This window comes from Polistes canadensis, unplaced genomic scaffold (assembly GCF_001313835.1).
Source record: "Polistes canadensis isolate GaletaPanama2010 unplaced genomic scaffold, ASM131383v1 scaffold_96, whole genome shotgun sequence".
Taxonomy (NCBI): Eukaryota; Metazoa; Arthropoda; class Insecta; order Hymenoptera; family Vespidae; genus Polistes; species Polistes canadensis.
The window spans coordinates 290,328-307,060 of NW_014569643.1; the positions used below are offsets into that span (position 1 = coordinate 290,328).

The 16,733-nt window shown below is 38.3% G+C and overlaps 1 protein-coding gene across 1 annotated transcript in view; it reads left to right on the forward strand.

Annotated features, from left to right (window-relative positions):
- The window catches only part of LOC106787245 (acetylcholine receptor subunit alpha-like 1), a 101,210-nt gene extending 85,037 nt beyond the window's left edge, over nucleotides 1–16,173 (forward strand). The window contains exons 5-7 of the mRNA XM_014749443.1: nucleotides 11,256–11,436; nucleotides 11,990–13,252; nucleotides 15,826–16,173. Of these exons, the coding sequence (XP_014604929.1) occupies nucleotides 11,256–11,436; nucleotides 11,990–13,252; nucleotides 15,826–16,029 (1,648 nt within the window). The 3' untranslated portion in view covers nucleotides 16,030–16,173. The remainder of the gene's footprint in view (nucleotides 1–11,255; nucleotides 11,437–11,989; nucleotides 13,253–15,825) is intronic.
- Nucleotides 16,174–16,733: the final 560 nt, after the last annotated feature.

Genomic DNA, 16,733 nt, shown 5'->3' on the forward strand with positions numbered 1-16,733 from the left:
AAAAAAAAAAAAAAAGAGGAAAACCCCAACTCGGAATCATCTCGAGAAAATCGTTTTTGCTACGTGCGAAATGAAAAGGGAGTTAAGTGTACCCAAGTAACCATCCATCCACGTGTATACGTAAAAATACTTACATATTACATATATGAACATTTACACGTCCCACCGCGTACGTGTTAGTGTATATATGTGTAAGTATATATGCGTTAACGTGCAAGGACGAGAGACTAATGCGCCCTCGAGGAAATCCTTTCGTGTTTTACACGTAAGTAGACATTGGTCGTCCTAGCGTGGCTAATATCATGGCAAACACGAAAAGTGTTTCGGAAATATTCGTTGACGGTTTGCGAACATCTCTCTGCCGAGAATGACGTTTTCGAATTTCCATCTTTATCTTTATTTCTTTTTCTCTCTCTCTCTCTCTCCCTCTCTCTCTCTTTCGTAATCCGTTGGGTAAATATCCTTTTCCGAGTTTGGAGTTGTAGTTTTAAAGTAATTCAAGAGAGACACAGAAAAAGGTTAGGGAATAAAGAATAGGGGGAGTAGGAAGTAGGAGAATGGTGAAAAAGATTGAAATAAGGGTAGGGTTGAGGGTACGAGTCCCGTACGTTTCATTAAATGTTTCATATGCACTCGTTGATTCACGCTTGGGAAATTTGACGTTGTCGTTATGTTTCTTTTTCCTTTTCTACCACTCCCACTAGTTTGTATTTTTTCGTTTTTAACACTTAACGTTTAATATTAAAACAAGAAAGAGAAAAATTGTCTTGGCTTTTACTTTGCGAAAGAGAGAATTTTGTCCAACTATCCAAAAAGAAGTGGGAAAAAGATACGAGAGACGTGTTTAAAACGATTTGTCCGTTAAAACGACCATCGGTTCAATGTTTATTATTTTTGTTTTTCGTAAGAAGATTCTTGACAGAGTGGGAGAGAAAGAGAGAGAGAGAGAGATTTGGAGAACAAATCCGTATAAGGGAAAAATAAAAGTTAAACAAAAGAAAACGAATGGATATTGCGAGAGTATAGGTCGTATCGATTTTCTTTGAAAAACGAGAATAGAAAAAGAATTTACGTGGATGGGATCATTTTATTTCGATATAAGATGAAGATTATCGAAATCGTATCTTCGAAAAGTATTTGATTTTTGTATGCATAAATATCATTTTAGATTATATTTCTTATATTGAAATAAGTATTAAATTATTTTGGTTATGATTGGAAAAGAGATGGAATATAATATCGATGTGATTCGTTGTAATGCTTAGATTGATTAAGCATTTAAACCATATTAAAACGTAAGAAATCATTTCGAAATATTCATTATAAATTTTAATCGTCATTACTTATTAAATATCGTTTATATCGAAAAGATAATATAAAATGTTGATGAGATATGATTGAAACGGTCGATACGCATTTGCTAACTCTGCATTCTAATTTTATTATCCATGTGTATGTAGAGATGATCGTATATATATATAGAGTTATATATAATACATACGAGTATACTAACATATACATACGTTGTATACAATATATTGTATATGCACATACGTGTCTCTCTTTCTCTCTCTTTCTCCCTCTGGTAACTCTCATTGTATCGACCGTAAAGTGTAATATTCGTCGAAACGATGCCGTGCATTCCTTTATGGCGCATAAATTACCAACCCTCCTAATTTTGCATGCACCTAAAATTAATCGAACCGAGTCTGGCATACCGTGTTTCTCTCCGGTCTCTCGCCCACGCCACTTTCATTTCGGTACAGTCGTCTTGCTCGCTTGCTCGCAACACACACACAGGTATACGTATATTATCTTTCTCTGTCTTTGTATCTCTTAGGATGCATTATAGATACTTCGAAGCGTATTGTTTCATCGTTAATTAGCGCCGTAATAATATCGAGAATGCTTTTAAACGTTACTCGACAAAAGGTATTCCAAAGTGTAATCGAGAATGCAATTATCTGTCGGTGTAGGTATAAACGTTACCAGCGAATAAGAAGAAAGCTGCTATACCGATATCGTTAAAGAACGTGCAAGCGGCAATGGTCACGTGCACATCTCGTCTAATTCACCTCTTTGATGTATGTTATGCCATGTATAACAAGCCAGCTAAAACGAGTAGTAATTTAAACTTCGTGGCCATCCGTGCATAAGAGAAAAAGAGAATGAAGATTCGGTGGTATGTAGGAAAGATAGAGAAAAGAGAGAGAGAGAGAGAGATGGAGGGGATAACAAATTTTATGAAGAGTAAAGTAACTTTGACGTAAACCTTTACGCTATGAATAATAAGCTAAACTTTTTCTTCAATTAATCTCCGTGATTAGAAATCAGTTTTCGTTTTAATTAGATAAAGAAAGGGAGGAAGACAAAGATTGCTAATTAAAAGCATCACTTTTTTATAATATTTTTTTATATTTATAGACCCCTTTGGGCATGAAGATGCTAACTTTAAAAATCACTGGTAAAAATAATATTAAAATATTCTTATTCTTTCTCTCTGATTCAATTGCGTAATTTCTTATTTCATTCGTACCTTTGGTCTTATTTCGATTTATCGTCGTCGTATTATCATTTAACCTTTTTTTTTCTTTTTCTATTTCTCTATCTTTACCATTTTGTCCCGTTTTCTATTTCTCGCCGATTTCATTTCTGTTATTTTCTCTTTGCATTTCTATATATATATATATATATATATATTTTTTTTTTCTTTCGATCTATCGACATCGTACTCTCATTTAACCGTTTTTTTTTTCTATTTCTCTCTCTCTCTCTCTTCTTTTCTTTTTCTTTTTATTTTCTTTTGATGCCGCAAAGTGCACTTCGCAGAAGGAAGAGGCGGGTGGGTGTTTCTTCGTCGTTGCGCGCGTGGAGAAGTAATCGAGTGTCGACTAGCGCTTACTGGAAAGTAAGCAAGCAAGCAAGCAAGCAAGCAAGCAAGCAAGCAAGCAACCGAGCAGATGCTTTTGCTTCTCTTTCTCTTTCTTTCTCTGGTCTTACATACGTACATTCTATTCGAGTTCTGTTTCGGGATATAGCATAGGAAAAATTGCGTTCCTCTTGAAGAAAAAAGAGAAAAAAAGATAGATACATAGATAGATAGAGAGAAAGAGAGAGAGTGAGGGGGGGGGGAAGGAGGCAAGTGAAAAAAAGAGAAAAGAATGAAAGAAAGAAACGAGAGGTCGTTTCTTGAGCGGATTCTGTTTTTTCCCTTTTCTATTTTTCCCCACTTTATATTTTCTCTCTCTCTCTTCTTTTTATCCTACGCGGGACCTGAATTCCGCGGAGTTTTTTTTCGAATATATGTATGCGCGTATGTGTGTGTTTACGTGTTTGTATGATCGAGGGCGTTTCAGGAACAACGATGTACGTCCTTTCTTTAAGGGTAGATATGGCATAAAAGGTGTGAACGACGAGTATACGGTTGCTGGTACAAGAGGCAAAGATTTTCTCTACTTGTAAGAAATAAAAAGAAAATTTCTACCAACACCGACAGGAAGGATCTTATTATTATTTTGTAAAAGTCGTGAGATAATCAATTTTCTGTTATTATTTTTCATGATGAAAAATGATACGGACAAATTAATCAATTTATTATTATTATTATTATTATTATTTAAAAAGTACGATCAATATGTTTTATATAAAAATGTGAACATTAAACGCACGATTAGAATTTTTGTTTCTCTTTATTTCTCTCTTGAAATAATCATCGTAACGATTTAAAAATATATATCTAATAAGGTGTAATTAAGAGGCCAATTAAACTACAATCAGACTGTTTCCGTAACTCTCTCTCTCTCTCTCTCTCTCTCTTTCTCTCTTTTTCTTTCTCTCACGTCGTTTGTAACGGTGTGGAAACTACCAAGTCTGAGCAAATTTGTTGGGTTGCAAAGTAGGAATGGAGAGTTGAGAGGGGATAGAATAGGATGAGGAGGAATAGGTGGGGGAGGAAAGAGGAGGAAGAATGAGGGAAGCGCAAGGGTAGGTGGAACGTAAGCCGCAAAATGCGAAGTTAAAATATGCAGGGAACGTACGTGTGCGAGAATCTCGTTACTCCATTATCACCGGATTACTGCAGCTGCACCTCTCGCGTAAGAGAAAGAGAGAGAGAGAGAGAGAGAGAGAGAACATGCGAGCAACGTAATCCAGTCAGCGCGTTGTACCAACGCCTAGTCCAACGTACCAATCTAGGAGAATGAGAAGCGGCTGGTAACAAAGTAATGTCCCTCTCAAAGTAACCGAATACCATTGGTACCCCTCTCTTGACAATTTTGTAACACCTATATTCAAAAGCGACCCTTGAAACCGCTCTTCTAGTCGCTTCATTACTGTCTATGTGTATGTCAATTTAATACACACATATGGAGTAGAATATATATGAATGTGTGGGTGCAAACCTTGTACAAGATATTCTCTTTCTCTCTATTCATTCGAAATGTTTAATGGATAGGTAATGGATAACCGGGATTACGATTAGTTACGTAGTCACTTAATTGAATTCTTTGTTTTTATACGCAAAGAAATTGAGTTGTTTCATTGACGATGCATCTTTTATTAGTCCCGAATAATCGATCAGAATTTTACTTTGGTTTTTCCGTCAAACGATCTATCATATATTGTTTAATATCAATAAAATATTGATACAATATTTTATTGGGTTTCTGTTTATTTGTTGTTAGATCGATTTGATACATGTAACGTGTAATGAATATTTAGCAGGTAATTTTCGTACGTACGTTCGAAGAATATATTTGACATTGCAGTTGTGCGTTATGCGCGGGATTCTTTACATTTCTCTCTCTCTCTCTTTTTCTCTCTCTCTCTCTCTCTCTCTTGCTCTGTCGAGTACTCGACAGTACCCAGGCACCCAGGCGCATTATAACGGGCCGACTAGGTGCTGGCTGACCTAAAATATGCCAAGTACATGTGCCCTGTTAGAGCCAACCACCTACCACCAACACCCTTTCTATGTACCTCTCTTTCTTTCTTCCTTTTTTTTGTCATTCTCCCACTATCTCACTCTCCTTCCATTCTTTTTCTTCTTTGTGTGGCCTTCCTGAGCGACCTTCCTTTTTTCCTCTTCTTTACCACCACCACACCACCACCACCACCACCACCAACACCACTGGCATCACCAACTACTCTTAGAAACCAAACCGAGGTGGAGTGAACGCGCTGCCGCACGTTTTCTCGCATAAACAGACACGATATTTTCCTTGTCTCGTGTACGTCTGCATTGCTTGCACGATGAAAACTGCAGTTGTTTTTCGATGAGAGCTAGTCAAAAGTATTAAAATTCTTTTAACACGATTCGAGATGGTAGTTTGATTTTTCTATATATTTTCGAAAAAAACAAAATAACATTATTCGATTTAGAAAAGTAATAATAATTATATTTATTTAAATACATGTATGACACGTTAATTTACAACGAATGAAATAATAGATTAAAAAAAAGGAAAAAGTATAAATTTAGATCCTAGAGAATAAAAATAATCGCGACTGAATGTATATACTATATACATACTTATATAATATATATATATATAGTGCGAGTAATAAGGATATTCTTTAACGAGCCTCGCAACGCTTCTCCATTCTCTTCCACTCGTAGAGATATTTTCTCCAGGCTTGTACTTGGGAAAAATGAGGGTACTACTTCGCATAGAGAAAGAGAGAGAGAGAGAGAGAGAGAAACAGAGAAACAGAAAGACTCGAGAGTTAGAGAATAGAGTAGAGAAAGGTGGATCTCAAGGTAACGTCATGGAACGATCGTTCCTCGTTTCTTTCTAAATCCACAATAATCTTTTTCTCTCTGCGTGTGTTTCTGGAAAGTACTGAGTAAGAGAGAAAAAGAGAGAGAGAGAGAGAGAAAAAAGTCCTTCTTGTCCAGACTATTGGCTATCGTTACACACTCAGAGGTAGTTTGTCAGAGCTTTGGAGGTTGACACCCGGTATATTCCACGACCTCAATGGCTGCCGTAGGTATCGTTGCAAGCTTGTATTGTCGAGAAGGGTTACGGTTTTATGGACAATATTTCTTAGACGGCCGTTTTCATCGTTCCTTGTCCTACTCATACTTTACCACTACTTTTATTCTTTCTTTTCTTTTCTTTTCTTTTTTCTTTTCTTTATTTTTCATCGTCGGAGGTGTCACGTTCTTTCGAGGGTTGAAAACATTTACCACGTATCCCACTAATTGATCTAATATACTTTTATTTAATTAAATATACATTAGATTTTGTATTCCTTACTTTAACAGTTGATAAAAGTAAGAAATTGAAAACACAAATATGTAACCTACGGAGATATTTGGAAAAATTGAAAGAATATGAAGAAAAGATGCTTGCAATTCGAGGTTGACTTACGGAGACAGGTTTTAATGTTTATTCTGAGTTATGGTTTTACCCTTTTAAGGATTCCTTTCATTGTCCAGTTGTTACGAGCCAGTAATGTTTGCGGCCACCGTGATTCATGTTTATGTTCTTTTCACCTAAGAGTAAACGTTCGGAAGGAGACAGTAAAAATCTCTTATCTGACGTAACCCCAACTCTCCCTCAGTAGTAGATGATAACCTCTCTCTCTCTTTATTTTTTCCTTTTTTTCTTTTTCTCGTCGATCATATCGTAGAATAAAGTCTGCTATCCAGTTCTTTATCATCCCTCATCGAACATTTATCCTGCCGTTTGCCGGGCCATTTAACAGTTTTTTCATTTTTCAGTTTTAACATTTCCCAGATCATTGATAGAGAGATTTACGATTGATTCTTTAATTTAATACGAAATTGAAACTTCCCGTTTTCTTTAACGCTAGGTTTATGGAGCTCGTCAATTTAATGGGTTGAAACTTCACGCGCAAAATGACCCCAACGGTCATTGCTATTATTTTCTAGTTATTTTTCCTTACTTTTATTGATCAAATAATACGAGTATATACCTAAAACCATTTACCTTTCCCCGAGTTCTTTAATTGTCAAATTTTGTACGATGTACATCACAAAATATTTATTTTCCTCTACCTATTCAGTTAACGGGCGTCCGTAGAAATAATTCTACGAATAATACCCTTAAACTTACAGTACAATTTGTTCGTTTATTCTTGTTCTTTTTTTTAATGATTAAATTTTTCCTTCTTATACCTATAAGTGGCGTAATTTTTGTACAAAAGTTGTCCGTAAACTTGAACGTAATTACGAGAAACAACGGCTGACTCGAGCGTGAAACCGGCCTTACACGTGCACTACCTACGGGTGGTGCTTGCTACTTCTACTCGGTTTTATCTGCTTTAGATACAGCCCTGTGCGACTTTGAAATTTACGCTCTATACAACTTTAATTAGATAGAAGCGCTCGCTCGTGCTACGTATACGCTATGACTACGTTAAGAGAGAAAGAGAGAAATAAAGTTGCGGCTAGAGGAAAGGGGACGGTAAGAGGAGGAGGAAGGTAACAAAAACGAGCTACAAAATTCGTGAATTCTCGTTCTACCGCAAAACTTGCATCGATCCGTGTTCTCTCTCTTTCTCTTTTTTTCTTTTTCTCTATCTGTCTTCCTTTTTCTTTTCTTCTTTTCTTCTTTCTCTCTTTCTCTCTCTCTCTTTTCTGATCTTGATTCAGTTTTCAAGAGAAAAAGCGGAAAAATCGAGGAAATGATTCACGTTACGCGATACGAATACCAACATCTACCAGTCCATTTTTATTTCTACCATTTTCTTTCCCTTTCGCGCCAGTGATCATGCTAAGAATAGTTTTCGTGATACTGCAAAGAGGAGAGCTTTCATCTCCATTCTCCTCGAACGGCTAAACCAAATTCTCAAGTTCGAAGGAAACGCGTTACGAAGAAAACTATGGGAAATAAATCTTTTCTTTTTCTTTTTATTTATTATACAAATAAATAGAAATATTTTATTAGCATTTTACGAAATAGCGAAAATATTGTAGAGAAACACGAATTCGATTTTAATCCAATGGGACAAAATTGTATACGCGATTAGGATTCATACTCATTGAGGGGAGGATAGGAAGTGAGTTGAGAAAGGAGGGATGAGTATTGGGATGGAAAGAGCATGGTGAAAGGAGTTGGGTGGGTGTTATACGTGCTTGTAAAAGCAGTTACTTACGTATACACACAAATATCAGTACGAACCCAACACCTATCCAGTACCTACCTACTCACCCGTACGCACGCACACAGAAAATTCAAGGAAGTTCTTGATCCTTGGACAAACGGCAACTCCTGTTGCGTTTCGTTCTCAAAGTTTAGGACGCCTCGCTATCGTGATTACGTGACGCTTCGTCTTAACGAGAAGAGGTAGAGGTAGAGAAGGAAGATATCTTTCCTTTTGGAATAGAACAAAGTTCCGAATTTCGATCTCTTCGATAGAAACATTAACGTTTCCAATTAAATTACAAGCGTACGGGCTGCTCTTATCGAAATAGTAAAAGCGTTCGACTATATTTAACGGTTTAATTATTTTCCCGAATTTGTTAATCGATTTTGAACTTCATTTAATTTCTAATTTAAACGCTTATTAATTAACCGTTTAACGTTTATTATTAAAGTGATCTAACTTCTATAGTAAATTAAAACGAAAAAAAAGACTCTCAATAAATATAATATTATTAATGAATTCTATAAATTCATAATTAACTATTGAATATATTTTTTTACTATTCAATCTTACGATCTAACGATCGTCTACTTAAACATAATTAATATAAAGGCTATCTGAGAGGAGGGGGAATGAAATTTTCTCTCGTTGCATAATCGATCGTTTTCGAGAGCTCGATATACGATACGCGACACGGAACGCGAGAACGGACCTGTTTAGATCGAAATTCGGTTTGACCTATAGTAAATCCTTCTCCAATTTCAATTAGTTATACCCGTATCTCAGAATACGAAACTTTCCAAGTGAGCAATTTGTAAATTGCACATAGAGTAAGAGAGAAACAGAAAGAGGGGTAGGTGGTGGTGGAGGGAGGATTAGGGGAAAATCAACGAGCACTTACTCTATTAATGAGAAAAGGGTAGAGAGAGAGGAGGTAGTCTCTTTAATATCCGATACATGGAATAGTAGTCGCATTCGTGTGAATTACTATGACCAGCCGTCGCCATTCAGTATGCTCGTTTAATCGTCGATCGAATGTAACTTTGAAGTGCATTCAATTCCTATTTCTATCCTCCTCTCTCTCTCTCTCTCTCTCTCTCTCTCTCTCTCTCTCTCTCTCTCTCTCTTTCTTGCTCCCTTTCTCGGAAATCTTCTCTCGGAAATTTGCAATATCTTCTCTACTGCAACGGATTATCGAACGTAAAGCTGCTCGGAAAGATAACTTAGCTTCTCTTACTATCTTATTCAATGGTTTCATTCGTTGAATGTTACCTATTGAGTATCATGCCAATCGAATTAGTTTTCTCATAACAATTGATTATCATTACGTTTATTTAGAATGCGATTACGAAGTATATGTATCAAATATTTGTTTTTATCTTGTATGCGAAATTGAAAAATTCGTAAATTGTGAAGGAAAGACAAAAAGGTCACGGATAATATTCTCGAAATCCATACTTTGGAGTATTTCAAGCGTATGACCCTGAACATGATGAGAAGTGAAAGAAGAAGGTGTTAAAAGGGATGTAAATGGGATTTCGATGTTCCTAATGTCGAATAGAAAGTTCAGTTCGCGGCGATAAGTAAGTTATTTCCGGCTTTACATTACGGCCTAGGAAATTTTACAGATAAGAGAAATATAATTATCGGACAGACCGCAAAGTGCAAGAGGAGACCTACATTAACTCCACCTCTTCTCTTTCTCTCTCTCCCTCTCTCTCTCTCTCTCTCTCTCTCTCTCCCTCTCTTTGCTCGATTTCTCTTTCATTCTTTGGTTGAACTCGCATATAACCTGATTAGCACAAATGCATACTAACTTTACTCAATGCAAACCTTTTGTTAGCCATCGAATACGTGCGTCAATAGTTAGACTTTCGTGTCGTTAACATTTAAAACACTAACAGAAATAGAATTACAAAGTTCGTCGGTGTATCATTTCGATATTCGAAATATTAAATACGTAACTTTGTCATCTGAAATATTCTTAAATCGAACTAAATATGTATTTCAAATCTTTTTACACGAATTCAGAATTTGTATGTTAAAAATCAACGTATAAATATATAAAGATAGTTTCATCGATCTAGCAGGAGTTTCTTGATGTCGGATGATAATCGGAGGATGCGATGAAAAATTCAAAAGTTTGATAAGAAAAAGAAAGATATATATATATATATATAGATACATATATTATCGATCGAAATGAATCTGCGCGTTCGCAGAGATGCGGAATTCAGCAGCAATAACCGTTGCTACGCGGTGGTGGCTAATAATAATGGAGCGAGCAACCGAGCGATAGGAGAGGAAGAAAATAGTGCAACAAGTGCAGAAAGCTGCAGTAGCGACAGCTGCGGCATAACGTGTACCCTAGCACCACCGGCTCGAACATCCGCTTTCTATCTCTCTTTTTCTTTATCTATTTCCTTCTTCGTTTCTTCCACTCTCTCTCTCTCTCTCTCTCTCTCTCTCTCTTTCTTTCTCTTTTTCTCTTTCTCTTTATATAATAGAAAAGCTTTCGCATTATCTTCGCTAAGTTTATTTCTTACTATAGTTCCATTTCCTTAGGAATATTGTAAGAATACCGTAGAATATTCTTAGAAAGTGAGAGAGAGAGAGAGAGAGAGAGAGAGAGAGAAATAGGGAGAGATTTATATTTTCATTGTAATTTAATTTCTCTTTCCTTACCACAATAATTTATTTCGTTTATTGTTGTTATTCGAAGCTGCTTATCATACGTATAACAAACAAAAGATTATTTACTTTTCTTCAGATCGATGATATTTTATGAATACAAGATTTATTTTATTCCGATCGATTGAGTAAAGTAAATTTGATGATATTAATAAGCTGTTGTTATAGGTAGTAAAACAAAATGGAATTTAAATTTTGAAGTTAAACATTGTTCATTCTATAAAGGTATGATAGATCTTAAGTAGAAATGAAAAATGTTAATGGTGTTTATTGGCGTGGCTATTATAAAAGTAGTATTAACAACGACCCCCCCCCTCCCTCCCTCCCTCCCCACCACCAATGCCATCGTTATTGTCATCGTTATCGTCATCGTCATCATCACCTACACTATTATTTACACCATCACCTATATACACCATTCTAACGACCTTATGGTTTAACGTTGTTTTCAGTGCCGATGGAAACTACGAGGTAACCATTATGACCAAGGCGATCTTGCACCATACGGGAAAGGTCATGTGGAAGCCACCGGCGATCTATAAATCATTTTGCGAGATCAACGTGGAGTATTTCCCCTTTGACGAGCAGACCTGCTTCATGAAGTTTGGCTCGTGGACTTACGACGGATATACGGTAAGACCTTCTCCTTCCTGGACGAGCAATTAAGCTTGTTATTAATTATCGTCTGACTACGAATAGAAAGACAAAGATTCTCAGAGAGAGAGAGAGAGAGAGAGAGAGAGAGAGAATAGCATGAAACCGCTTGGAAATCGAATTTCCTTTCGACCGAGAATTAAACTCTCTATCCTCTATTTCTATCTATTTCTAGCAATTATTGTTTAAAGCAAGCGGAAAACAATTTCGAGAAATGAAAAACCATTTTATTCTTGAAAGGAAATGATATCTGACAAAGATTAGAAAAAAAGGAAATAAAATAAAATAGATAAAACGAAATAAAGCTCGTTATTTCTGTAGGAAATGAAATAAAATGAAATGGATAATAGTGGATTTTTGTTCTCTGTCAAGATCGATTCCAATTGATTCGGGATAACTGGGTGATGTCGCGCTTGACAAATCGAACGAAAAAGATTTTGTTAATCGAAAAATTTCCTGGATCAATGTCAATTCGTTTCTCATTCGTATATGGATAAATGTTAAATAAATTTGTAAACGTAATTGATTTTAGGTCGACCTGCGGCATTTAGATCAGACCGAAGATTCAAACGAAATCGACGTTGGTATCGATCTGACAGACTATTACATCTCCGTCGAGTGGGACATAATAAAAGTGCCTGCCGTGAGAAACGAAGCGTTCTACATTTGCTGTGAGGAACCGTATCCCGACATCGTGTTCAACATCACCCTACGCCGCAAGACCCTCTTTTACACGGTAAACCTGATAATACCGTGCGTGGGCATATCCTTCCTCTCGGTATTGGTGTTTTACCTGCCGAGCGACAGCGGTGAAAAGGTCTCCTTGTCGATATCGATACTCTTATCGTTGACGGTGTTTTTCTTGTTACTAGCGGAGATTATACCGCCCACGTCGTTGACGGTTCCATTACTCGGGAAGTATTTGTTGTTTACGATGGTGCTGGTAACGTTTTCGGTCGTAGTGACGATCGCTGTGTTGAACGTTAACTTTCGGTCTCCGGTGACCCACCGTATGGCCAAGTGGGTTAGAATCGTGTTCATTCAGGTGCTCCCAAGATTCCTCCTCATCCAAAGACCAAAGAAGGACGATGACGATGAAGATGAGGAGGGTGTTGACGGGTTAGTAGGTGGTGTTAACGGCGTTGGTACTGGTGGTGGTGGTGGTGGTGGTAGTGATAATGGTGGTAGTAGAAACGGTGGTGGCGCCGGTAGCTCCCATCATCATCGACTTCATCGTATTCATAACGGGCACGAGCTCGACGACGAGCTCGACGACGTCGTCGACGAGGACGACGTTGAAGCACCCAACGGGAAACCGCCCGAGGCTATCCTCACCGATGTGTTCCATGTACAAGAGACTGATAAGTACGAGCCCTATTGCGGTAAGAGGTTCAGCGGCGAATACGAGATACCTGGACCACATGGTCCACTGACGCACCAAATCGTCGACCATCATCATCACCATGGCGGTGTTTCCACCGGCCCTGGACTTCCACCACCGACTTCCTTACCGACCAATGGCCCGCCTCCGCCGCCGCCCCCGAGCAAGCCGCCGAGCTTTCATTACGGGCACGGTCCACCTCTCGGCACCGTTGCCCCTTATTTCGAGGAACCACTGCCCTCTTTGCCTCTGCCCGGTGCCGACGACGATCTCTTTGGGCCAGCCAGCCCTGGTTATGCACACGAGGACATCAGCCCCACGTTCGAGAAGCCGCTGGTACGCGAAATCGAGAAAACCATCGACGACGCCCGATTCATCGCCCAGCATGCCAAGAACAAGGACAAGTTTGAGAGCGTGAGTCTACTTATATTTTCATACCATTTCATTCACGATTAAACTCATTGTCTAATCTTTAGGTTCGCTTATTCGAGTGAAATTATCTTCGAACGATAATCGAACGTAACTTGTACCATAATTCAAGTATAACTTGGTGGAAAGTAAAAGAGAAAGAAAGAGTAGGGTAGATAGAAAGAGAAGGAAAGCCGAGTTCTTTGAGCAAGTCTAGAAGCGTTAGCGTCTTATTAGTTGGGCAAACGTCTTTAACGTCGTACTGCACGCTTCCAGCTCGTGTCCTACCGTGAATGGCCGAGTTAACCGGCTTTTTGCTTTGAACGAGAGGAACTTTAGGTAAAGACTCAGCCCAACCACATTGAAACCCAGTGGGGAAAAGGGAGTTGTCGATAAGGTTGAGAAAAGGGAACAACGATAGCTCGCATCAATCTCTTTGACAGCTTCCACCTTTTCTTCGATTCACCTTTTGCCTATCTCTCCCCATTTCTATCATTCTCTCTATCTTCTCTTTTCTTCCATCCCGTTTCAACACTTCCTTGTCGGCTACCTGTTAAACTCTTCGAGTCCCCGTCAAATAAGAAAACCTAACACCTGTTAGACCCTGTTCAAAACATCGATTCACTTCTTCTCATCTTCTTAGGATTTCAACAAAAAGTTTAATCTACTGTTGGGATTAGTCTTTTCTGATAACTCAAATGGGGTTTCGGAGGTACTCAATCAGTCGATATATATTAGAGGCAAATTGAAATACAGGTAGGGAGATTTATTTGTCAATATTTTTTCTTGCGTATCTAGACAAGGTATTTTATAAAGATTTATGTGCACACATTTTATGAGTATATTTATATATATGTGTGTGTGTGTGTGTGTGTATACATAGGTGTAGGTGTATGAAACATTTTGCGACAAAAACGGAACCTGTCCTTTTTTTTGCTTCTTCTTTTTTACTTACATCAGTGTCAGCAATAGGTGTGAAAAGATATCAGTGTATGTTCGTTAACGTGAAGAAGGTTCACCGAGGAGGGTGAATTTTTTGCTCTACTGCGTCGACGCCATCCAGCTGTTTTCCGAGAAATTATATAGGTCAGTGTGCCAGCGGCAATACCCTCCTCCTGTTCCAACGAGAGCTTGTATCGCGAATAGCTCTCTGTAATCGGGGTAAAAACGCAATTCCGAGTAGGTGCGCGTAGTAGAAAAAGGATTACGAGGGGAAAAAGAAAAATACAAAATAGAGAAGGAAAATAAAAAAAATGAAAAAAATAAAGAAAATACGTCGGATATAAAAATTGATATCTTTCCTATCGATTACTATATTCCATTCCATTAAGTTTTTTTTTACTTCCAAGACAATAGGTAAAATAAAAATTAATAACACGATTTTAAAAATTTCCTTGAACGTCAGAGACGACCTGCATCGAATTCTAACATGTATCGTCTTTAAACGCATGCAATTTCAAAGCTCGGATTGTTTGCTTTGAGCAAAGATCAATGGAGGCACCTTCAATTAAATTCGATGAATCTGTACTTTGAAGATAGGGATTAGGAGGTTAGGAAACGTTGTGATGTTCATATCCTTTATAGTAGTTCGCGCATATCAAGTCGAAAATTTCTACATACACTAAAATATAATTTGAGTTATTATTTTGATTTTGCAGTTAGAGTTAGAGCTCGTTCTTTTTTCGTATTTACTCTTTAGCATGTACTTAGCATATATAGTTGAAAGTGCATAAATTATTAGCAAAGAAGTATCTTATCGAAGAACGCACTGCGACAATTTCCTTGCCAAATGCGACCATGTTTTATGTTGAATTCGGTTCTTGTGCGTTTACCAATACTTGCGGGTGTACGTGTGTAAATGTGTGGGAGGTTTGTTCTCTAGCGATTAGGTGTATTTTTCAAATTTCATTGTATCCGTTCATATAAATTATTTCGTATGTGTGTAGATATCTTTGTAGTGTAATTACAACGTTTCTATCTTTGATAGATGTATTCCATTTAATGCTTAGATATATGTATAGTACCTTAGACTTTGTACATTGGGTTTATGTTTCTCTGTTTGTACGTTATATACAGTAATAGGAACAGCATTAGTAGTAGTGGATACACGTAAAGGGTGTCGCACAGAATCCGATTCGGTTATCCTAGCCAAATCTCAGCTCGATCAGATAGGATTGCAGAAGTTGTTCACGCTAGTCGACAGGGGGAGGAGTCGCGAGAAAGATGGCGGAAGATCAACGAGGATAGAAGAAGGGAAGGTCAGATGAAATGAGATGGTTGGATTGATAGATAGATAAATAGATAGATAGATAAAATAGATAAGAAGAAATAGGAACACGAATTCGGACAAATCTCATGACTATATTTTTCAAGTTTTTCGAGAACATTGGCCAACCGGATGGAAGTAGATTTTTGGCACGCACCTATTACATTCTGAGATTTGTTCGAGTGGTATATGATTGTAAAAAAAATAAAAAGAAAGAAACGTATAATCTTCCGTACCGAAGTTATTCGATTGTTACGCTAAAACAAAATCGTATGATATTAATTTACCAAACAAAATTTGTTTCTGTTGTTAGGTCGAAGAGGATTGGAAGTACGTAGCGATGGTGATCGATCGGATCTTCCTGTGGATCTTCACATTGGCGTGTGTGTTTGGTACAGCGATGATAATCTTCCAAGCACCAAGTTTGTACGACACGACGAAGCCGATTGACATTAAGTACAGCAAGATCGCGAAGAAGAAGATGATGTTGATGAATATGGGTCCGGAGGAGGAATAGTTGACGATAAAACGCGGCCAATGGCCGTTGGGCCGTTGGCGCGATCGTCGACGTAATAATCGCCGTCGTCATAATCATCATGATCATCATCATCATGATTATCGTCATCATCATCATCATCTTCGTCATGATCATAATATTCGTCATAATAATAATCATAATCATCATAATGATCATCATAATCGTCGTCGTTGTCGTCGTAATCATCGTCATTGTAATCATCGTCGGTGTTACTGGCGACGCGTTGCTGGTCGTCGGTACCGTCACCATCGTCATCGTCGGCGGCGTCGTCGACGGCGGCGTCGTCGTCGTCGTCGTCGTCGTCGTTGTCGTCCTCGTCCTCGTCCTTCTCGTCCTCCTCGTCCTCCTTCTCCTCGTTGTCCTCGCTGTCGTCATCATCCATCAAAACTGCCGATTTTCGCGTCGACGCGGAAAAGGACGCGACTCTTTACTCTCGTCCGCCGCTCCGCTTTTCTTCCATCGCTGCCCTAAACCCTCGCCCGCGGCCCCGCCCCCGCCTCCGACCCCGACAGTCGTTCCTGCGACGAATTTTAAGAAGCGCACTTATGCAAGAAAGAGAGAGCAAATGTCTACGCACGTGTATCTGAATGAATCCGAATCGAGTACATAAGAACGATGTCGCTTGTGCCAAACCCCTCCCCTTGAAACCTTGCCCCTTACCCCCTACCTCATCCCTTTCCTTC